Raw genomic sequence first — 25,641 nt, forward strand, 5'->3', positions numbered from 1 at the left:
GGAATGTTATGTTCCCAAATTCTCGCCATCTCTTGCCACTATAACTTTTTTCTATCTGCCCATTTATTTAATCTATGTTATGTTTATTCAGACACAACATAACCCATCAAAGATAATTTCCTTCCTTAAGGTTCTTTTCCTAGGGGTGTCAAGGCATAAAGATGAGAGCCCTTTTCATCCTGGATGATCATTCTAAATTCCATTTATATAATGGTTGTTTAGTGTCGTGTCATTGTTGGGCTACAAAAAGATATACCCTCTCAACAAATGTGTACTCCATGTAAGATATTTTTTTAATTTAGGGAACAACCCAAAAGTTCGATGAAGCCCTATATACGAAAGTCCTTTCTTTAGAAGGCTAACCCCCTCCCCTCTACAGTTTGTCCACTCTGAAGTACAAAGTGACAACGCTGCATATACAAGCCGCGTTCACAGTCTTGATAGTGCTGCGTCTCTGCTGCAGGTATGCGTGCCTTTAAAGTCGGCACAATGTGTGCGTCCGCGTCGGTATTGTGTACTTCAGAGTAGACTGACTATAACGTAAGTGTCAAATATCGAAAATTCCAACCCTTTTTCATTGAGCACAGGGCCGTCTCTATGGGGTTGTGGAGGGGTGCGACATTGCTAGGATATTGATCACATTTAAGAAATAATAATTTTATTTTATTTTGAAATATTTTTCTTCATATAAAATTAGGACTTGCTGGATTTTCAAATAAAAAAGAATCACAGTCTTGGTACAGCTGCTTTAAAAATGAACTTACAACTTGCAGGTTGCAATATCGTACTTCAGAAAATATTAAAATTTTACAATTATATATTAAATCCTTTAAAAGATCAACTTTGACCGCTGTTTTAACTACTTCTTTACAAACGTAATCGGACTTCTTGACCCCCCTCCTCCCTAACAGAAAAGACTCTATTTTATAGGGCTTCATCAAACTTTTGGGTTGTTCCTTAATTAAAGGCTTCACGGTCAATAGTCTCTTTCTGATGTCAATTCCCATTACATGATCAAAAGCTCCATTAATAGTATAGGGGTCACCATGCAACTTGAGTAAAATCTTACCTTGGAATTCACCATGTCTTTCAGTCTTCATCATAATATATCAACTTATTTATTTTCTGAAACTTTCCTCTGACCTGAAACAACAACAAAATGATGATATGTGGTGATGTATCATGTTCCAAAGGATTCTGGGATTCTAAGATATCTCCTCTGGTTTCACCTAATAGTACAATAACTAATTCAATCTTGTTTTACCACAGGATAATTGAATTGTGCCTACAACTCTGGCACAGATCAAAAGCTGGTTACAGCGACTTACGGGACAGCGGCTTTCTACGCCTTCCTCTGAGCGCCTTCTCCAATACAAAAAAAACAAAATCAAACAAAAGCCAGGACTAAATGTTGAAATGCTTGAATGGATGCAGCAAAGAGCAGAAGAACAGAAGATATGTGAAAGAGGAAAGCATGGATTTATTGTATTTGATGAAATTAAGATACAGGTCAGTATTATTACAGGTGTACTGAATATTATCTTCCACAATCATATGTTAAAGATAAATTGCATCTCAAATGATTGATATCACATATATGTGTGCCCAAAAACAGTTTCATTCTACATTAGGCAAAAAAAAAAAGGTTTGTCTCAAAGCTCATGAGAAATTTAAAAACAAATGCGAAATGCTATTTTTTTTTTATTCCTGATTTTTCATGGTATTTTGAGAAAAAAATCTGATTTTCGCCAATTTTTTCTGAAAAAAACTTAAAAATTTTTGAAATAAAAAAATTTCCGCATTTCTTTTTTGTCAAATCGTGCGATTTTACAAACGCGCGCTCAAGCTTTGAGACGAAACCTTTTGGTAGAATGTGTTTTTGACCAATCGACTCATCTGGACATTTCGCATCTGAACAACTGGACTACGGAAATACATCATGCCTGCTCATGCATTATAAACATTCACCCATCAAATTTAAACCCAGCTGATGATATAAGGTCAAATTTAGAGCTAAGTAAACACTTGAAATTGTTTTAAGGTAATAATATATACTTACAGAGATGCATCTTCCTTTTTACAGGGTCAACTCCAACTGAAGAAAGAAGGTGATAGCTTTTCAATTGCTGGCTTTGAAGAACTTGGGGAACTTAACGATAATTTGCGATGCATCAGGAGCGGTATGGATCTATGAAACAATACAGAATTCATATAAAAACTATTACATTTTTGATAATTCAACTGATAATGATACTATCATGAAAAAAAGCAGGGGGAGGGAAAGTTATTGTATTAGTCATCAAACAAAACACCTCATCATTTAACATATACTCATATGAGTCACTTTTGTCTACAAACTGTAAAATTGAGTGGGTACTGAACAAAATGTTGCAATGCGCATCTTATAGGCACACAATTGACCTTGATTGTCAGCTGAAATAAGAGTTGACAAAGGCTTATTAAGCAGGTGCAGGGGCTCAGCCCCCCTTAAAAACTTTGGTGCAGGATTGGAATGCCTTTCAGTCTCCCAATAATCCTAGGTGCAGTTAAAAATTGTGATAAAATATTCCAACTCCGTGGGAGAAACTCCCCCCGGCCACCTCACCAAAATATTTTCATTTTCAGCCCCCCCCCCATGTTGATAATCTTCCTATGCCTGTGGTTAGAATGATCTTAAAGTTGGTATATATATTTTGTTGTCTTTCTATAGGAAACCTTAAAGCAGTTGTCGCCACCCATATTCTCCAATTCACCTTTAACGGCGTTGAAGGTTTCCACTTCCCGTTTGCTTATTGGCCTACAACGCAAATCAAAGCAGAAGCACTATTTCCACTATACTGGGATGCAGTCTTTGCATTGAATCAGAAAGGTTTCTTCGTGCACATGGCAATATGTGACGGTGCTCAAGCCAATCGAAGCTTCATTATTAACCAATTCGAATCATCAGAAGCAGCAGTGGAAGCCAATTTCACAATATCCAATCTTGTAACGGTTACCCACACATATTCATGATGGATCCATCCGTAGCTGACACATTTGTATACAGGGTGTCTCATAAAAACAGGTTCAACTAATGTTAAGATATTTTAAAATGAATTTTCACCAATCTTTCATTGTTTATGTAAGCGACACACCATTTAACTATCTTAATTGCAAAACACCCACGTTCATTTGATAAAACAGTTTTGAAGATATGACCACCAATGTATAAATAGTTTAAGGACCTATTTTAACCTTTTCGTGTTGGCTCCATCCATGGATCAACTTGTCTATTATATGGGACGTCAACCCTGTAATTCTTGTATGCACGTAAATTTATGTCTTTCATGCACGGCATGTAAAAGTAGAAACACAATTTTGAACAAAGACAGTTATCTTAAGCGTATAATTAAAATTACTACACCCTGTGGTAAATTGTGACTATTTTGCATTTTTCTCAAAATTAATAACAAACTGGTAAAAAAAGTTATGTATATTATTGGGGCAAGGAATCCAATTACTACACTGAAATTTCAGTGACTCAAGACAAGCGGTTCAGTATATATGATAGGAAATGAGGTACACCATAGCGGTACCTTATTTCTTATCATAAATAACAAACCGCTTGTCTTGGGTCACTGAAATTCCAGTGTAGTAATGAGTCCTTGCCCTATGATATACATAACTTTTGTTACCACTGTGTTATTAGTTTTTGAGAAAAATCAAAAACTCTACTAAATTATCGAGGGTGTAGTACTATAATCAAATTATAATTAATACAAGCAAACATTATAAATAGCAGATGTTGAACACATTATACTCACAAAATTGTCTATATTTTTGCATTTTTGCAGCACAACTTCAAGAAGATCAGAAATAATCTGGAGAAAAGCCATGTAAGCAGCAAGACCAGGCAACTAAAAATCAATGGCCAAGATGTAAGATGGCAGCAGTTCATTGATGCGTTTGATTACGATTTGAACAGTAACAGCTTGAAAACACCGCACTGGTTAGCCAAGGATCATTTTCATCTCACCTCCTCATCAAGGATGCGTAATCATCTGGCCTATGATATTCTCGGTGACCACATGTGTGAGCTCCTGCAGGTACATAGTTTTGAAAATGATGTAATACATAAGATTAAGTTAATACTGAAATCTTAATTTACAATAATAAAATTTACTATTATAAATGTTTTGGTATTTGTCAATTAATAACTGAACTTAAAATACTGTAGGTTAGGATTCTGAAAACTGACCCGGACCACCCAAATATATTATACCATTCCTCACTATAAAACAATTTGAAATTAACATGTATATTTGCTTGTATTAGTGAAAATTTTGTTATAAAAATAGCAAATATCAATGCATCAATAAGAAAGTCCTCCGACCAAGTTATAAAAAATGTATTTTCGACGAAATTCATCATGTATCTTACAGTCAATCTCATTTGATATTTTTTTTCGGTAATTTCCATATTGGTTTTCAATTATCATTACAGAACTACCAGCATGACAGACATGTAAACAATCAGAGTGCCATCCACCTAATCCAAGTCACAACTGTGCTTCTGAAGAATTTCCAGAATACATCACCCGATCAAGTGAGCCAATTAATTTTCATTTATTTATTTGTTTTGTTTTATTTTACCGTTAATACTAATACAGTAAAAGGTATTGTTGACACTAACACTATCAGTTTACACGGAACAGCCATCTGCGGCACGCCAAGGACTTGAATCAACAAGATCAAGCAATATCAATTTACATGTTTTCTGATAATATACCAGGTATACAACATAATTCTTGAAAGAAAGCCCATAATGAAAAGAATAAACATCGGAGCACCAAGAAGGACAGCATGCAACACCTAGACAATTTATATAGTGGTAGGTAGGTATGATTTCACCAATGTAAAATATCTTTCTGCTACATCATCAAAGTGACTCATTTTCTGTTACTTGTGGGTTTTTTGTTTCAGGAGCACTGATGATCCCCGTTTGCAAGAAAACGATTGCTGTTTGGAGTTTTTTAACGAATGGAATAGGCAAATAGATCACAACACAACCCTCAATAAGCAAGAGAGGAAAAAGCAATTTATTTCCGACAAGTTATATTTCGACCTGCAATCAATGGTTCTCGGATTTAGGTCATATTGTGCCATGCTGCTGGAAATATTTCCAGCAGCTGGCATCAATGCCTCACAAAGTAATCAGGACAAAACTGAAAACCTGTTCGGTTTTATCAGAAGCGCCAATGGGCCTAATGATATGCCAAACGTCCTTGAGTATGGTGAGTATACACAAAATCATAATATCCGAACATAGCAAAATGTCTAGTCCTAAAAATGAGCAGTGAATTATTCCAAGTATAAGTGTTAATAGTGCCCCCAGCCTGTGTTTGAAGATTTTGATCCAGCTAAATTTAAAATAGTCATAATTTAGAATCCATCAAATTTCCAGAGCGTAGCAAGTAGGGGCAATGGGAAGCACATGCCCTTGGTGCCACATTATGACCAAGAAGACGGCTAGAAAATGAAAAGAGACCACCAAATATAAAAATCAACATAAACAGAACAACATTGAAACTATTATGATTGATGTTGGTAGATGTTACATTGGCTGATGAGTTGTTTTGCAACAATTAAGTATCATGCAGTACCCTTATCATTATGTTTCACTGCTTGAACAGAATTGATCATGTCTCACCTTCTATTTCAGCCAAATCAATTAATATGGGTTATATCTCTTGCAGTGACACATCAACATTTAATCACAAATTGCCTTAGGCAAAACTCATTTCTGGTGACCTAAATTCTACATATATAAGGTCATTTTTATGTAACCCATTGACCCATTTGTGTCATATAGTTCCTCTAGCTACATTGACAGCCTGGTGATCTGGTCAATTCATTGACAGATACTATATAACCTCATCTAGATGGAATTCAAATTGTGTTCAAATCCGTTCAGGCACCTAATGTATCACATAAATTAGTGGAAGTCTCAAATTTATTAAAATCCAATGTAAACTTAATTTTATTTTATATTTATCTAATCCAAATATAGGACCAGCAATAAACACCTATGTCCAGATGAGGGAGTACACTGCCAAGCACGGGATGAACTGCAGTAAACACAGATTTTAAAGAGTTATAGGCAATCTGCGAATATGGTCAATGTTATTGTAAGGAAATATGCAACAAAAATGTTGAATGTAAAGATCATGATTGACTGTTTCATCTTGCAAAACATTAAACTTCCAAAGTAAAATTTAGTTCTGTATTTTAGTCAACTTAGGAACATCCAAATTATGCATCTCTAAATGCCAATGTATAGTTGTCTAAATTGTGCAATCCCTAGTATCAGTCATCTTACAAAGGGGGTATAAAACATCTAAGGTTGAAAATTAATTTTGTTCCACTGGTTTCATTGTGAATTGCCAGAGGGAATATAGTTGTGTTTGTTTGAATTTCTTTCATGAATGATATGGATTCCTGCAAGTTCAATGTTGCGCCAGTTAGTTTAATCTATTTGGTTCATGTGCACATACTTGGATGGTTAAATTCAAATCAAATAAAAAGATCACAGCACTTAAATTTAAAGAAAGTACTGATGATTCCGGGAAGGAAAACCTGAACAAACCCATAGGGGCCCTTACGTGTATATTTAAGGCAAGTGGCTGGTGGCCCGCCCTATGTAAGTAATGTAACAACTCACCCGACTGGGAAGTCATTGGCTGTGTGCCCAGTATGTAAATGATCTAACATTTTTTATGTATATTTGTGATTATTAATGGTAAATTTTATTGCTTTTTAATTTTGGTTAATTTTATTGGTGGGCGTTTAATAGAGACTGAGCGCTTACCAGGAACAATACGGTATGTATTTTTTATATTGCCTGTTGAAACTCATATGTCAACACGCTTTCCTGAATCTGAATCCATACCCTTGAGAAATATTAAAGCAATGACATAGTGAAAGCTATATGATAAATATACCAAAGAAAGAGTGTTCAAACCAGGTGACAAAGTTCTAGTACTGTTTCCAATTCCAGGACACCCATTGCAAGCCAGATATCATGGCCCATGTGAGGTAGAGTCAAAAGTGGGTGAAGTAGATTATATTATCAAGACTCCTGGTAGACACAAGAGCAGGCAGTTATGTCACATAAATATGCTCAAAGAGTATGCTGAAAGTCTATTTGACATTGGCATTTCAAAACCTGTGTGTACAGTAAAACATGCTGAGGATGTAGACAAAATCGCCAATGTAGACAAGAGTAAAGATGACAATTCTGATGTCACATTTGACCAGGATAAAGAGCTAGAGCACAATTCTGATGTGCTCACTAATTTGGACTCAAAGTTAGGTCATCTTTCTCAAGATCAACAAAGTTTCACAAATTTTACAATATATTTCCTGATACGCCTAGTAGAACAAATGCTGCATTTCTTGACATAGATATTGGTGATACAAAACCAGTCAAGCAGCATCCTTAGAGTCAATCCATTGAAAATGGAAAATCTCAAAAATGAGATTAATTATATGCTAGACAATGATATCATAGAACCAAGTAGTAGTGAATGGAGTTCACCGTGTATACTTGTTCCCAAGCCTGATGGTTCATACCGATTGATGCATGAACATGAGAGCTGCAAATGTTCATTCAAAGACTCGTACCAAATTCCAAGAATTGATGATGGCATTGACAATTAAAATCAAAAATTAAAATTTGGAATGCAAAATTTGTTAGCAAATTTGATCTTTTGAAAGGGTACTGGCAGGTTCCACTCAGAGACCGTGCCAAAGAGATTATGCTATTTTGGTTGAAAAATGCACAGGTCCGCAACCTTTCAGAGAATGGTAAATCAAATTGTGGCAGACATAGAGGGATGTGAAGCGTATGTAGATGATTTGATTGTTTACAGTCAAACTTGGGAACAACACATAGAACAACTCCATCAATTGTTTAAGAAGCTGTCTAAAGTACAATTGACAGTAAATCTAGGAATGGTTGACTACTATAGAAAGTTCTGTCCAAACTTTTCAGAAATAACAAGTCCTTTGACTGATTTGTTGAAGAAAGATGCCAAATTCATTTGGTCAGAACAGTGTGAAAATGCTTTTCACAAAGTCAAATCAATACTCATGAGTTCACCAGCACTTACTGCACCTGATTTTCAGAAGCAGTTCAAGTATTCTGTTGATGCCAGTGACATAGGCTGTGGAGGTGTTGTGATACAAGAGGGTGAAGATCAAATTGATCACCCTATATGTTACTTTTCCTAGGAAATTCAACAAGCACCAGAGAAATTACTCCACAATTAAAAAGGAGTGTCTGGCATTGCTATTAGCATTGCTACATTTTGATGTGTATTTGGGTACCACAATATACCCTGTGCTTGTTTTCACAGATCATAATCCCCTCACCCGACTGGGAAGTCATTGGCTGTGTGCCCAGTATGTGAATGATCTAACATTTTTTTATGTATAGTTGTGCTTAATCAGTCGGAACTCGGCAATAATAAATTTACAGTTTCTTATAGGATTGTGAAAAGCATTTACAAAACTGTGGTTTACGGAAAACCCTACTGAAATTGAACAACCAGTTCCAAAGATATGAGCCATAGAGTTTCCAAAACAAGAGGAAACAAAAGGAAATATTTACTTTGTATGGCTATATCTCAAAATCAGTATTTCCGAGTTCCGACTGGTTTTGGTTGATCGCATCACATAATTGACGTGTTTATCGAATCACACATAATAGTAGTGTGATCGGTCGCTATTTTGTGAAATATCTAAACATTTTGCTTTGGACCTTGGAATATTTGGTATATTCCAAGATTCTAAAAACACAATGTTTAGATATTCTAATATCCTCAAAACAAATGATGCGTGGCATTAACCTCTAAAAAAGCGTGCATCACAAAATACAAACATAAGTGAACAGCAAGCTTTGAAGTAAATAGATTCTCTTGAAAATCACATTTCAGTTTAATTCACGTCCTACCTTATTGGAACTAGATGCTTTGCATTGAGGAAGGATATAACATCAAATCAGCAGCTGCTTTCATATCAACTCATGTGGTATTTACCTGTAAAGAAACAAAAGGGGCACACAAAGATATTGGTCTTTAGGATTTATCAAATGCCTGTCATTTTAAACAAAACAGCCTGTCCAAAATTTGACCCTGAAACATAAACCAGACCCTTGGTTCAAATAAGCTTTTTTTCAGTGGTATATCTACTGAAAAATGTCATAAAAAAGAATATGCTAGGATCACAAAATCCTCCTTTAAAATGGGTCATGAAGGGGTCAATGGTCAAGTTTTAAAATGCTCCAATTGAGCTGAAATTTAAATGCAATGGTCCTTATGGATGACAAACAACTTGTGGAAAAATATCGGCCTGTTTCCTTGCTGCATGGGTGTGCGTTTGTGGTAAGATCATCGAAAGAACAGTGTTTAATATTATGTGTCCACAAATTAAAGATCATATTCATCACTTACAGCATGGTTTTGTTAAAGGCAGATCAACTGTATCAGCTTCTCACAGTATTTCATGAAATAAGCTCTATAATAGATGAGTCCGGGCAATTAGACATGTTGGATTTTTCTAAGGCATTTGACAGCGTCTCTCACAAATTGTTCATTCACAAGTTACAGTCATTTGGGTCCCATTCGCATCTTCTTCTGAGTTGGTTTCAAACATTATAGGCCTACTTGACTGGGAGCAAAGAGGTGGGACTGTTCTAAAGATATAGTCCTTGCCTTTCACTGGTGCAATATTTTATCTACTTCATTATTTTTGTATGTACTTTTGAATATTAATGTGCAATATATTTTGATCTTATATTATAATTATTGTATATACCAGTGATAAAGTGTAATAAATAAATAAATACATTCTAAACATGTTTAATATTTGCCTAACTTACCTTGTGCCCTTTGAAAGGGTACAGGTGTCCTAGTTCTTTCTTCTTTCTTGAGTTAGGCATCCAATCGCCTGACTTATTTTTTTCTTGCCATTTTTTTCTTCTTTCTTTCCTCTCACAATTTCCACATCTTTCTTGCCATTTCTTTCTTCTTTCTTTCCTCTCACAATTTCCACATCCTTGATTTCAACAAAACTTAGTCAAAAGCAGTATTGTGTAGCTGGCTACAAAAGTTATGGGTTGTTTAACGTCAGCGGTCATCCAGGGGTCACAGGGGTTAAAAAGGGCCATTTTAACAGAAAATACTACTCCTACAGATTGCATAGCATGGTCATGTTACTCATGCATATGAACAAGCTTTACACCCTCTATGGCTAAAATAATAATTTCTCGATCATGAGAGCTCAATAGGCACGCAATGACAATTGCGTCAGCGTGCAACGCCTACCATACACACTTGCCTTTGAGTAGTGCTGCATTTCCAGTGCATGCACAATCGATCGCGCTATCGTTTCATTCCACTACACTTGCGACATTATGCAGTGCATGCAGTACATTCATACTCTCATGATCGAGAAATTATTATTTTAGCTATACAGAAGGTTATGGGTTTGCAGGTAAATTTAGGGTCATTAAAGGAAAAGGGTCAAAAATTGGTTGGTGAGTAAATAGAAAAATGAACATAAAATTAAAACAAACTATCAAATCTAAATGAGATCTACTGCAAATAGCACAGTTGCTAAATAACTGCTTTTATAATATAAACTGTCTAGGCTACTACTACGAACAAGGAAATCTTAATTAACAATTATTTATCTTTATAATAAACAAAAAAGTTGATCTCCATAAAATGAATTAATACAGGTTCAACTACAGTCTCACAAGGTTCTTAAAATTATACACCCACATTCAGTGATGCTAATAAGACCACACATTTGTCGCACAATTAGGCTACTTGGCGACCATGTGCCGCTACTCAAAAATGCATGCATAATTTACTTGCCTAAAAATTGGGTTAGTTTTGCCAGTATTAAGCTGTGGCAGTAGTTTGACTTATTTTCCTTTCAAATTCGTCAATTTATAAAGGTTTTGTGTCTCTGACGATTACAATACAATGAATTTAGACCATTTATTGATCAGTCTAATCCCATTAAGTTCCGGAAGTTAATTTTTATGTCAAGTGCATTTCCGCCCAAGTGGGTGATTTTCATTCTAAATTCCGGTAAATCCACCCAAATATGCTATATTGGGCTTTTTCATAAACTAGAAATTGGGCTACTTGCAGCCTGGCAAACAAAGTTTTGGCAACTGCACTGTCAACATATTGAGCCTAATTTCTCTTCAACTGTGAGTTTGATTTTGCTTGATCTCTACACATACTATCGATCAGAGATTATGAGTCGCTATAACGGTTGATCTGTGATTGAGTTCAGTGCTGAAAATAGCATGACCAGGGGCTCTATAGCTATGGTATATAACTGCTATTTTATGTGGAGTGAGTGGAATCAAACTGTATATATATTAAGCCCATTTTGGATACCTGATCTTACATGTAGAGTAGACCGAGTTAAATTTTACTACAGAAAAAATATCAAATTTGTGGACATTGTGGAACATACTCTTTGCGTGGCTGTGCGTAGTAAGCAGTTATGCATGAATAGCCTCGCTAATATGGACGCGTGAAGTAGCGTTATGCAGCGTGTAGTTAGTTAGTAGATTAGTCGCGGAGTAACAAGCGTAGTTGACTATTCCACGATGTCCACAAATTTGATAATTTTTCTATAGAGAGCTACGATTATTATACATGTAAGTGCAAGTGATATCAATTATATCTGTCAAATGTCAAATAAGTTTGGAAATATAGCTACGAAAATTCTAATAACATTCTACAAACATGACTAAGTCACTAATTATGTTAAACACACAATGTTTTCAAAGATAAGTTAAATGGCTTTCTTAAGTCACATTTTTATATGCCACTTGCATTCAATACACAACTAATTAACAACCTTAAACTCTAACCCTAAACTCCGTAAACGAGAATCGGACTCAAGTCTAGCAAGTTACACCCTATTCGGTAATTGAACCACAAATTTTTTCATGACCATACACAATTCCAATGTCACTGACCTTGTCCCTCTTTCTTAATATAGAATGAATTGGCTTCAAAATGTGACTTCTCAAGCTATACTTTTTACTACTTACAGTGGCAATTCTTTAACACGAATTCTCTTAACATGAAGTTCCTGATAACAAGAAGTATGTTTTACAGTCCCAAGCATATACATTTCACATGTTATTACTATTAGGCCAAAAAAAAAAAGGGTTAGTCTCAAAGCTTTGCAGCGTTTGTAAAATCCACGATTTGATAAAAACAAATGCAGATTTTTTTTTTTTCAAAAAAATATTTTCCAGAAAAATCAGCGAAAATCAGACTTTTTCTCAAAATACCATGAAAAAAAGTCGGGAATAAAAAATTTAAAAAATCGCATTTGGCATTTGTTTTTAAATTTCTCGTGAGCTTTGAGACAAACCTTTTTTTTTTTGCCTTAGAACTGGATAACATGAACTTCTGATAACAAGAAATAAATTTTGAATTCTGCACAGTTTTGTGTTAATGAGTTTACACTGTATAACATTTGCATCAGGGATGTAAGTAGGCCTAGCTGAAGAAAAAAACCTGAAAATCTGGAAAAAGTGTGTGCATTTGGGTTAAAAAGCCCCCAAACGGGCTGATAATAAATAAAAGTGCGGAAATTTGGAAACAAAAAAAATCCTGAATTCAGGATTAATGCTACAAACTTACATCCCTGTCACGGTTGCATTATACAAGATGTTACAGAACTTTCAGCTTGGTGCAAGTGCTTGCTTTGAAAACACACATACCACCTCGCCACTGACACTTACAGCTATCTGCATCATGAATAGGAAACTTCCTGCAGAACATAAGAGAGTTCATGTAAAACTTTATAAGTTTCATATATACAACATGTAATCAATAAAGTTTATGATAAATATATATCATGGTGTGAAGCTTGTGAAATATCCAGAAAAAAGTAAAAAGTCCAGAAAAAAACAGCGTGAAATTGGGCAAAAATACCCTAAAACACGCTGAAATCAAATTGCGTGAATTTTGGCCACAAAAAATCTGGAAAAATCCAGATAAATCACATCCCTGATATATTAAGTATGCAATTCATTATTTAAATAGCAAAGTTGCATAATTTATAATACCTGTGATTAAATCAGTTGCCTAAGACTTCTCATCCCACCTTGCCCACACCACTGCTTATAATATGCACTGATCATAGAGTTAATTTAGGTATGTTCTTTTAGGTGTGAAGTTGTGAACATGTTTGGTCTTATCTCGGTTTTATTTTAATGCTTTCCCAAAAAGTGAATTTTGGGATCAAATTCCCCCGACTTCATTTGATAATGGAACCAAAAACAACAACACATGTTCAGGCTTTCACTATGATCTTTATCTTTGAGTCATGAATTTTCAAATCATATAGCAAATATGTTTTGGCAGTGACAGAGAAGACTTGATCACTATTTAAGCTCGTAAAGGTTTACAAGTTTGTTTTGGATATGAGAATTTGAAATTTGGACCATCAATTTACAATTTTTAATTAAAAATTGGACCTATAGTCAAAAATGTTTGCTTATTTGCTACAGTGATGGAAAATTTGGCTATTTACCAAAAGCATTTAAGGTACCCCTAGATTAGGTATCACAATTTTCTACATTTGGGTATTTTTTGGTATAATTGATCTCATTTTGCATGTTTAAAAGTCCAAAAATGTTTAGGCTCCACCATGATTCAAAATGTGGTGTAAACTGGCCATAACGTGTGACCATTCAGAGATGTGATTCAAAGCTCGTGAAATATCCTGAAAGTAGTGGAAAATCCTGAAAAAAGTGTGAAATTGGGCTAAAATACCCCCCAAAATGTGCTGAAAATCAATACAAGTGGATAAATTTTAGTAAAAGTAAACCTTAAATCAAGAAAAATCCTGAAGAATCACCCCCCTGATTCATTATATGAATAAATGATCTCCTTTCACATGGCATCATAGGTCATGAAGCAAAACTTTTATATCTTCTGAATTTCTTAATTCTGGATGAATCTTCTGATTAAGGATACAAAAATTTGTTTTATTTAAGCCAGGGTACCACAGCCAGAGACTTTGACTATTGACAAAACATTTCATGTATTGGAAACACAGGTGGTTGCACGAGGTCAAACTCATTCGCTGCTAGCAATGGTGTATACCAAAAATAAAAAAAAATAATGTGACTTGCATGTTTTCTCTTTTTGGCATGTAGTAACAATATAAAAAATTATTATCATTTTGGCCTTTTTTAGCATTAAAATTACACATTTTGCCATTAATTGGCGTAATTTCCATACGCAATTGTCCCATTTAAGTAATCTTTGGAGCAGGTCGATCAACACATTTTTCTCACACACAGATCATTAAAGGATGTTTGAAAGCTACAGCAGAGCAACAGAGAAGATATGAGCACCACAATGACTTATTAGATCTCTCAAGAAAATTATTTCAGGCAAGGCTCCAGGACCCTGGTTCAGGTCCCGGAAAGGTGTAAAATTCAGAGATCTGGTGAAGAGCAACAGTTGTAAACAATTCCTATCACCAATATTCTTAGAAATGTCTCAAAGAACAACATGAACATATAATGATATACAAGCTCCTTGAAGCATGAGGAATCAATCCTATCATTGATCCCCAGTATGTAGCTATAACAAATAGGCTGCATGCACAAGCATTCTGATATGTCAATATGGACAAAATACTACAGACCAAAAGACCCCTACTCTGGATATGAGAACAGTTCTGATGCAAATCTTGTTGTGCTATCCTTCGTCATCACCACATACTGCAAGGACACATTCGGTGTACAGCATAAACGTGTAGTACGTAGCTTGAGGCATGGGTTAAAATCCCTTTGAAATGCCAAATAAGTTTCAATTAATATTCATACAAGCTTTGATTTGCTCTCTCATCAAGCATGCATGCGATTTGCATATTATAGATTCCTATTTATATCTTAGTTTTCACTGCATCACATTGTCCCTTTTTAATTTTGAGCAAAAGAAATTAGGTAAAACAAACAAAAAATGCTGTTCGTTCCAGCACCTACAATGCGTGTTAGCTCGATCGCCGATCATATTATTATCATGAATATTGGTGTAGCTTCACACAGCTGGGACAAACAAACAGAAGGCGTAGCGACATGCATACAGGTCATACGCTAAGACGCAAAACCAAAAGTGATATGCACACAGTTCATACGTTACTGCTTCAACAAAAATTGAGGGCATCTCTGTGGAGCATATCACACATTATCACTTTATGTGCATGTGCCCAGGACTTTGGGTGCTTCACACCAACATGTTGAACTGGGGTCTGTCTGACATGCATTCCAGCCTAGCTGTGAATGTGGAGCCAGATTCAGACAGTTGATCACATCGCCACAGAATACCCAATTTATCACCCAAATGAGGCGGGACAGGGATATATTAATTTGAGGTCCGATTTTAGAAACTGTATAAAAACCATTAGCTCACTCATTAACAACGACAGTGGCACAGCGGCTATAGAACTTCCTGCACCAGCTGTTGAAGATCTTCCTATCACTGAGCCCACAACTTGTGAAGAAATATAGAAGCAATAGGAGCCATGAAGACCAACAAGGCAGCAGCATTGGACTGTGCTATAACTGCTAAAGCACTTCAGGGAGGAGGGATAGCATGATTGATATGATTCTCAAATCTGTATGTAAGTATTCTCAACGCTGACTTATGGAATTGACGCTGGAATCGTTACCTACCCACGTCGGTCAAGCAGGTGTCCTGCTAGGATGCTGAATGACCTGGATTTTGCTGATGATATTGCCCTGTTGGAATCTCCCATAGCCCGGGCCCAGTCACAGTTTACTAGGACTGCAACTGCAGCAGCAGATCTAGGCCATCATCATCAGTGCACATAAAACAGAATATATGACCGCAAACTGTAATGCCTAACCAGCACTTGAAGTCTATGGTAGTTGGTAGTACCATCAACCATGTCACAGACTTCAAGTACTTGGGATCCAAGATAGGCTCTAGTCTAAAAAAAAGAAAAGCACTAGCCTTTGGCAGCTAGCTTTCTGGAAAGTGGAGCCTTTGGAGAAGTCCATCTCTGCCAATCGAAACAAAAATCAATCTGTTTGAGACAACTTGTGTTACTGTTTTTCTGTGTGGGTGCGAGTCATGGACACCAAGGACATGGAAAACAAGATCAATGCCTTTGCAAGTTGCAACATCTTGCTAGAGAGTCATGTTAACCATCAAGCGCATGGATCAGATTTCAAATAAAACCATCTGCAATCTGACCAACACCACTCAACTGGTTGCCAGTGTAAAGATTTATCTACCCAATTTTCTCGGCCATATACTTTGAAGAAGGCAAGCCAGTGAAAGAATATGCCCTTTTCATATTCCACCACATGGTAAGAGGAAACCGGGACGGCCGCACACGGATGCTGCAGCTAAACAAAACAAAATTGTTTCACTTGCCCAAGATCGCAAAAGTTGGAGAAAGCTTGTAGTCACCTGTTCCACAGCCGACTGATGATGGTGATGATGTAGTATAACAGACTGCATGGGGTGAGAAGACCACTACATTAACCCACCTACTTTAAGTATCATTTTGTTAGCCACCTCAAAACCTCGCTGTGTAGATCTGACCTCAAAGCTGCACAGGAGCACAATGCCCTGGCACAATGGGAAACTACATGTTATCTGATCATTACAATTCATCTAGACAGTATCATCACATGATCCAAAGGAATATGTCAAATCACTAATACATAAGGCTATATGTATGAGTACTGAAAATAATTTGGATTATAAGTCCACAACAAATACTTTCCCAGATCGATGCACGATTGATCAATATAATAGTATATATATCATGTAAAAGAAGTGTCTGAATTAATGCACAATTAAAACTTGAGCTGTACATGGTTCAAGAACCACAAATATCAGGTGGCTGTATAATGACCTGTGCATGACCTTTGACCTTAACAAATGTAAATTATGCAATACTCATATTCAGATGGTTTTTATGACCAATGTTGGTAGCCAGAGGGTAACTTGATCACTTGACCACTGGATGACCTTTGACCTGAATGACCTGCTGAGATTGGCATGCTCTGTCTCATAATATTACTGTCATTAATTGTTAATTCAGCCCAATTTTGACCACAAATATTGGAAGTGTTCCAATGTCTGAGTTTTGACACACCCTGGCCTAATGACCCTGGATGATCCCCTGGTGACCTTTGATCTCATCTCATGTAACAAATGTATAACCACAGATATTGGAATGTATTCAATATCTGTGGTATAACACTCCTGTAGAGAGTGTTTACATCTGGATTTATCCGAAAGGTTTTTAATACACAGGCTCAACAGCGAAACATAATTCATGATAATAAAGCTTCCAATTCACCAAGGTCCGGACCAGTGTAAAAGAACATTGTGATTTGTAAATACAACGTTACCGGCCCAAATCCTAGTATAATCATTAAGTAATTGCTGGCATTTTGTTACTGCACAATTAAACATTGCCAGTTGCAATGGCAATCGATGTTAGACCTTAAAACAATTTTGTCAACAATGGAGTATTAATAAGTCCAGGTTTAAGTATAATTGAGCAGAACTCTCGATTGATCCTGGTATGATCTTTGATTCTATGATGCTTGGTGAATTTTGGGTTCTTCTAACCAAGTTTTGTGATCGTAGCAGGTAACTTGGAGATCGAAGCTATAGTAGTAGGTATTTTAAAGATTATCACAAAATAACATCTAATAATCCCACATAATCTTTGAGCCCAAAATGTGCACACAATTTATGTGGCTTATGCCAGCAGTATAAGATTAGTGATCATAATTATGTAAGCAGCATTTTTAAGTTTTTCTTTAAATGACATATAACTCCAAAAAGACCTTTGAACCCCTATCTGTGAACACCCTTTAAGGAGATTGGGTCGAAGTGCTTTTTAGAAATAGGAACAAGCATCTGGACAGCACTAGTAGCACTTGATAACTTCATATGAGAAAGAAATATGTTCACAAAATATCATGTATGCCACCTGATATAATAAATCATGGCTCTGTAGTTCTATGCCTAGCTTTGTATCTCTGGTGCCAGCCTTTGATTGAGTTCAGGGGGCATCCAAATTCTGTGGCTCTTGATTCTAATGTATTATTATCTTTGTGTAATCCCCTGGATTGATCACATTCTAACATGGATACCATCCAAGGTTTAAAAAAAAACCGTTTCCTACTTGGTGGGGACTTGCTAGTACTTGATGTGGTTGGAGTGGATTTTGTTTGAAGTTCCTTCCTTAGGGCAATTGATTTCTGGGGATTTAAGGATGCCCCAAGTCTTTTGATGAATTCTTTTTGGCGCATGTGAATATACTTGGCCAAAATCATATCAAACAAAAAAAGTGAATTCCGGCATGAACTTAAGGAAGGAACTCCTGATACACTAATGTTGGTTACCTCTGATTCTCCAGAAGATAGTGAAATGGAATCTGAAAACAAATCAGAAAGATCATATATGTCATTATCTGCTGCAGGAGCTATAGAATATGATGAAACGGTCATGCTATTCCACATGTCTTGTAAATAAAAATTAGAATGAATAGCATGTTGAACAACTTTGGTTACATCAGAATGAAAGGTGTTGACATTATCCTCCGTGTACAGTTGTTGACATATATGTTCCACACAACATAAAAATTCAAACAATGAGTCATTGATGTAAACAAGGCCTCCCCTGTCAAATCTATGTATATGATGTAAAGTTGATGGATATTTTGTAGTTGACATGATTGCTTCACGAGAAATGGAAAACGATTGCAACTGATCAAATGCAACAGAATATTTATTGTACTTTTTCCTTTGATACACTGCTGGCGACACTTATAAACAACCCACCCCCAACATTCCTAATAGTACCACACAATATGTCATTGATAATAATATCTTGAAAATTTGGTATAATTTACGTTGCAAAACAGTATCATCTGAGGAAGTTGATGTATTTAAAGACTTCTGTTTCAGCAAAGAAATAAGAAAATTGTGACATTCACGAATAGAGAGCCAGAGGGCAGAATGAAGTACATCACTAGCAAAAGAAGAAGAAGAAAGATCTGAAACTCTACTCCACCAGTGTCTAGTTTCAGCATGATGAATGAGTGAAACAAAAGAAATCTGAGACTTGGAACCTGAAGAGATCTTGTGGTCAAAATAATTTGTACAATATGCAATAAAATCATAAAATTCAGGAGGAGGGTCAGCAGACAGAAGATTAATTTCTTGGAAAAAGGTGTTGAGAGAGGAACCATTCAAAGGGTTGTGGCATATTGATCCAATAATGGCATGCAAGTCGACTTCTTCACGTAGAGGAGGAGGAGAGAAGGATATTCTGGCGAATCTGCAACATCAGCTTGAACCGGGGAAAGATGAATAGATGAAAGACTCTCAGGCTGGCAAAGAACAGAAAAAAACGCTTTGAGACAGAAGGAAGATTCAAACAATCATAAGGATGGACAAACGATGAATAAAATGAAGCCACTTCATCCGAAACTCTGGGGAAAGCCAAAGAAAATCCAGGCAAGACCTGCAGACCAGCTAGTGATGTACACCTAGAGAGGGCAACATATACTTGGCCAGGTTCAAAAAAATCTCTCATACTTACCTGCAGATTAGGAATGGACATGCCTTGTGCCCTATGTACAGTGATTGCAAATGCTAGTTGCAAAGGCAGTTGTTTTCTGGTAGCCAAAAGCATGCCGCTGGAATTGTACTTGGGAAATCACACGATCTTACACAGAAGGACAGTCCATTCTCAAAAAGAAACAATAGGGCCAGCTGAAGATATATCAGTTACTGTACCTGATAACCCGTTGACAAGTGACGAAGAAACATGAAACATATTCTTGACAAGTATAACTGGGGCTCCAACCTTCAAAACCAAAACAGACGGGGCACTACAAGATTTCAGAACAGATTTGTCACGACCAGAATCACACGCCTTGTACTCAAACTTCTCACCCTGAAACTCACCAATCCTTTGATTATTATACATCTCTACATCCTGTCTATGCGAATAAAGCCTAATACAACATCGATCATCCAAGGGCCTAGTTAAAAAATTCAAAAGAGACAATGACGACGAACAAAAATTCCCTTGACGAGCATCCTGAAGTAATGAAATGAGTTCCGACTCTGACTGCCGATGAATCTCCTGAAGTTCAACACAGATGTCAATTGAAGAAAGGAAAATTGGAGACTTGAAAAGATAGCAACTATTGACAGGGGGTAACTGATAGAAATCTCCACACAAAATGAGATGTACACCTCCAAATGGGGATGAATTACAAAATTGAATCTGACGGCAAATAAATTCCACCTTCTCGAACACATCAACACCAAGCATAGATACCTCATCAATGATAAGCACCTGTAGATTTTGAATCTTGTGTACAAGATCATCTTTAGATCTGACATAATGCAACAGTTGGTATGCTGATTGAGTTCCGCAACCTATACCAAAAAAAGTATGAAATGTATATCCTCCAAGGGGAAGTGCAGCCTTCCCAGTGGAAGCTATTACACCAACACTGGGTTGGCCATACTTCTCCTGGAAGGATCTGATTATGGCCTGCAAAGGAAAGTTTTGCCCGTGCCTCATGGGACCTGTTAGAAACAAATTATAATTTGAACTTAATTGTAATACACTTTGCTGCTCGTTACTCAGTGACATTGTGATATATGTTGATAAATAATAAAGATACAAGATATAAAATATTAATATCAATACGGGTATATTTATGTATATTTACAAAAAGTTCTGCAAAATATTAATACACAATTTGTGCAGCTACTGCAGACTGCAGATTTGATATTAACACACTATGTGTGCAGTCAATATTTATATACAAAGATCAAATTAAGCTATGCACTGTATGTACATAATAATATTAAGATGTTACACTGACAAAATATTATGTACACAAATATAGTTTTGTATTTACATCTGAATTAATTAATGAAATTGGCAATTGGCAGACTGCAGATTTGATATTAACACACTATGTGTGCAGTCAATATTATATACAAAGATCAAATTAAGCTATGCACTGTATGTACATAATAATATTAAGATGTTACACTGACAAAATATTATGTACACAAATATAGTTTTGTATTTACATCTGAATTAATTAATGAAATTGGCAATTGGCAGACTGCAGATTTGATATTAACACACTATGTGTGCAGTCAATATTTATGTACAAAGATCAAATTAAGCTATGCACTGTATGTACATAATAATATTAGGATGTTATGTACACAAATATGTTTTATATAAAAAAAGCTATTTTTGTATTTACATTTGAATTAATTAATGAAATTGGCAATAAAAATACATATATGTAAGACAATGATACTTACAATTAATTTTACAGCAGTCACTATCAATTTTATTCAAGTTCAACAAATTTGTATGGGACTGTAAGGCACCACGTTCAATTAGTCCTATAGAACTATCGGTCTAGCAAGGCCAAAGTCAGCTGTAATAAAAATAGATAGAAAATCTGATATAAAACATCATTTTAAAACTTCATTTTGACGCGCTTCAAGTTCAGTTTCACACATGCGTTTTTTATAATGGTTGAAAAAAGTGACGTGGGCGTTTATTTGAAGGGGGATTTGAGGAAATACGGTAATCTAATTTCAGAGATTTTTGATTTCAAAAATACAATGTAAACCCTTACCGAAATGAAAGCCTTCATTAGGCAGTTATTAGGCAGTCTGTTAAGCAGTTAATACAGGCAGTCACTTCAAGCTGTTGATATATGAAGCTCTATATAGACCTGAAAGCACATAGGCAGTACCTAGACCTGTAAAATGGGCAAAATGAAGCACTATAGGCAGTTCTTAGACCTTCACCTTCAGCTCTAATTTAGGCAGTTCACCTCAAATGAAGCTCTAATTTAGGCAGTCGTCGACCTCAAAAGAAGCACTAATTTAGGCAGTTGACTGCCTAAAATGAAGCTCTAATTTAGGCAGTCGACAGTCTCTAATGAAGCTCTAATTTACGCAGTCAAATGAAGCTCTAAATTAGGCAGTTGACTGCCTCAGATGAAGCTCTAATCCAAGCAGTTGTAGGGACATGTCTTTTGAGAAGAGTGAGAGCAATCACTCTAGCTGCTCTCCTTAAATCTGATATAGGAGAGTGATTTTAGCTCTCCTTAGTTTACCATTTTCTCCTTACATTCTATTGTAAATGCAAAACAGCTCTCCTTGAAGGCTCCATCAGACCTAAAACGTTCTCCTGCAATTTCAAAAGACAGTCCTTGCAGTCGTCAACTGCCTCAAATAAAACGGAAGCTTGTGATTTTACAGGAAGATCGCTGGACGTCTCCCGATTTGCTGTGGAAGTACTTACTTTCCATTTTGGTTATTAATTATTGGGGAATGTTTGATTGTAGCATGATGCCCTCAGCTGACAATCAATCAAGCCTCAAATCTCAGCAGGCAGCCAACAATTAAAGCAATTTGCAGTCTTTTCCTGGTCAACATGACATCTTTTCACCAACAAATTATTTTGATGATGCGTAAGATTTTACTCATTTTCCAGTGTTTTGCGTGAGCTCCTAGGAGTGAGCTTAACTACCCTGGCGTGAGACAGAGAGAAAGTGACCCAATGCCTGAGACTCGCGGCCAATGCGCGTGTGCACCGCGTGCGAAACCAGGAGTTGAGTTCTTACAAACACAGGAATTCGAGGAGGTTAGAGCCAAAAAGCAGTAATTCAAGGATCTTCTAAAAGTGGAGAACCCTAGGGGGGTTAGGACGTCTTTTCCGGCATTTCCTTCAATTCGAGGAGATCTAAGATCTCCTCACACACCTCCTCACATTCCTGTGAAAACTCCGCGTTTTGTATGTGATATGTGTGCAGAGTTTAATACACTTCACACACTATGCTTTTCTGTCTCCTCGTTTAGACTGCGCTACGAGTACCGGTATAGGTGTGAGAGTTGACATGTCAGCCCTGTTCCTGAAACACTAAATGATTTTGAGTCCCAAGCATAAATTGTACACGGTTATGACATGATAACGCAAAGTAAAATGCAAAACTAAAATCCAAGGCCCGGACAATTTTGTTTAACAATTAAAGTTTCAGATTCCTAGCCCGATTCCTAGGTGCCAACCCGGGCCCATCAGTACACCACATGCTATACTTTGCGGCATATTGTACCACTATACCTCCGATCCCCAACCTTTTAGATGTATCAGTTATTGCCAATAATGATATATCCAATTTGCAGTTGCTAGAAAGCAAGGTTATCACAGCAAAATAATTTTGGACATGCAAGTGCATACTGCAAAATTCAGCAGCCTGTGCACACATTATCTGTACATGCAGTTGTTAAGCTTACAACATTTATACTGCTTGCAATACAACCCTGCAAACCTTTAATTTACCTGTTGATCAACAGCTAGGTGTATAGTCATCTGTAGTATTAAATTCCCCATAAAGAATGAATGATTTGTGTGAAGAGACCATTAAAACACCACCATCTAAAGAACAGCTTGTTGAATCCAACAGCAAATTTGAAATGGCAGTTGGTGATCATGTGACCGGTCATGACTTATGCAAATTAGCTTCTGACTGTCTATTAGAGCTGACTGTCTATTAGAGCTTCATTTAGATGATGAAAAAATCATAAGTATTAGAGCTTCATTTTGATTAGATAAAAAAATCAAAGTATTAGAGCTTCATATATAGTGACTGCCTATTATAGACCTTCATATCTGTCAAGCTCTTTGACTGCCTAAGTCACAGGCCTTCAACTGCCTAATTTTCCAGCAACTTCTTGTTGATAGTTTGATTAGGCAGTCATTTGTCTTCAACTGCCTATGAACTGCCTATTAACTGTCTATTAGGCAGTTGTGTTTGGTAAGGGAAGAAACCAAGCTTACCAATTATATAATAATTATAGTGCTACCCTTACCGAAATGAAAGCCTTCATTAGGCAGTTATTAGGCAGTCTGTTAAGCAGTTAATACAGGCAGTCACTTCAAGCTGTTGATATATGAAGCTCTATATAGACCTGAAAGCACATAGGCAGTACCTAGACCTGTAAAATGGGCAAAATGAAGCACTATAGGCAGTTCTTAGACCTTCACCTTCAGCTCTAATTTAGGCAGTTCACCTCAAATGAAGCTCTAATTTAGGCAGTCGTCGACCTCAAAAGAAGCACTAATTTAGGCAGTTGACTGCCTAAAATGAAGCTCTAATTTAGGCAGTCGACAGTCTCTAATGAAGCTCTAATTTACGCAGTCAAATGAAGCTCTAAATTAGGCAGTTGACTGCCTCAGATGAAGCTCTAATCCAAGCAGTTGTAGGGACATGTCTTTTGAGAAGAGTGAGAGCAATCACTCTAGCTGCTCTCCTTAAATCTGATATAGGAGAGTGATTTTTAGCTCTCCTTAGTTTACCATTTTCTCCTTACATTCTATTGTAAATGCAAAACAGCTCTCCTTGAAGGCTCCATCAGACCTAAAACGTTCTCCTGCAATTTCAAAAAGACAGTCCTTGCAGTCGTCAACTGCCTCAAATAAAACGGAAGCTTGTGATTTTACAGGAAGATCGCTGGACGTCTCCCGATTTGCTGTGGAAGTACTTACTTTCCATTTTGGTTATTAATTATTGGGGAATGTTTGATTGTAGCATGATGCCCTCAGCTGACAATCAATCAAGCCTCAAATCTCAGCAGGCAGCCAACAATTAAAGCAATTTGCAGTCTTTTCCTGGTCAACATGACATCTTTTCACCAACAAATTATTTTGATGATGCGTAAGATTTTACTCATTTTCCAGTGTTTTATGTGAGCTCCTAGGAGTGAGCTTAACTACCCTGGCGTGAGACAGAGAGAAAGTGACCCAATGCCTGAGACTCATGGCCAATGCGCTGTGCACCAAGTCTTGAAACCAGGAGTTGAGTTCTTACAAACACAGGAATTCGAGGAGGTTAGAGCCAAAAGCAGTAATTCAAGGATCTTCTAAAAGTGGAGAACCCTAGGGGGGTTAGGACGTCTTTTCCGGCATTTCCTTCAATTCGAGGAGATCTAAGATCTCCTCACACACCTCCTCACATTCCTGTGAAAACTCCGCGTTTTGTATGTGATATGTGTGCAGAGTTTAATACACTTCACACACTATGCTTTTCTGTCTCCTCGTTTAGACTGCGCTACGAGTACCGGTATAGGTGTGAGAGTTGACATGTCAGCCCTGTTCCTGAAACACTAAATGATTTTGAGTCCCAAGCATAAATTGTACACCGGTATGACATGATAACGCAAAGTAAAATGCAAAACTAAAATCCAAGGCCCGGACAATTTTGTTTAACAATTAAAGTTTCAGATTCCTAGCCCGATTCCTAGGTGCCAACCCGGGCCCATCAGTACACCACATGCTATACTTTATGCATATTGTACCACTATACCTCCGATCCCCAACCTTTTAGATGTATCAGTTATTGCCAATAATGATATATCCAATTTGCAGTTGCTAGAAAGCAAGGTTATCACAGCAAAATAATTTTGGACATGCAAGTGCATACTGCAAAATTCAGC

At 36.6% G+C, this 25,641-nt stretch overlaps 1 protein-coding gene and 1 long non-coding RNA gene across 2 annotated transcripts; one reads left to right on the forward strand and one right to left on the reverse strand.

Moving 5' to 3' along the window:
- The first annotated feature begins 1,358 nt into the window (after positions 1-1,358).
- On the forward strand, positions 1,359-3,012 carry LOC140138199 (uncharacterized). Its single transcript, XM_072160117.1, has 3 exons — positions 1,359-1,509; positions 2,084-2,180; positions 2,711-3,012. Exons 1-3 carry the CDS (start codon positions 1,417-1,419, stop codon positions 3,010-3,012), a joined length of 492 nt encoding a protein of 163 aa, XP_072016218.1. The 5' UTR covers positions 1,359-1,416.
- A 9,347-nt stretch (positions 3,013-12,359) lies between these two features.
- LOC140136800 (uncharacterized) lies at positions 12,360-24,011 on the reverse strand. The gene is made up of 4 exons (XR_011856765.1): positions 23,987-24,011; positions 21,454-21,572; positions 18,493-18,524; positions 12,360-12,851 (listed from the first exon to the last, which is right to left on the reverse strand). It is a non-coding gene; the product is annotated as an uncharacterized lncRNA (long non-coding RNA).
- Positions 24,012-25,641: the final 1,630 nt, after the last annotated feature.

This window comes from Amphiura filiformis, chromosome 17, assembly GCF_039555335.1.
Source record: "Amphiura filiformis chromosome 17, Afil_fr2py, whole genome shotgun sequence".
In the NCBI taxonomy this organism is placed as follows: Eukaryota; Metazoa; Echinodermata; class Ophiuroidea; order Amphilepidida; family Amphiuridae; genus Amphiura; species Amphiura filiformis.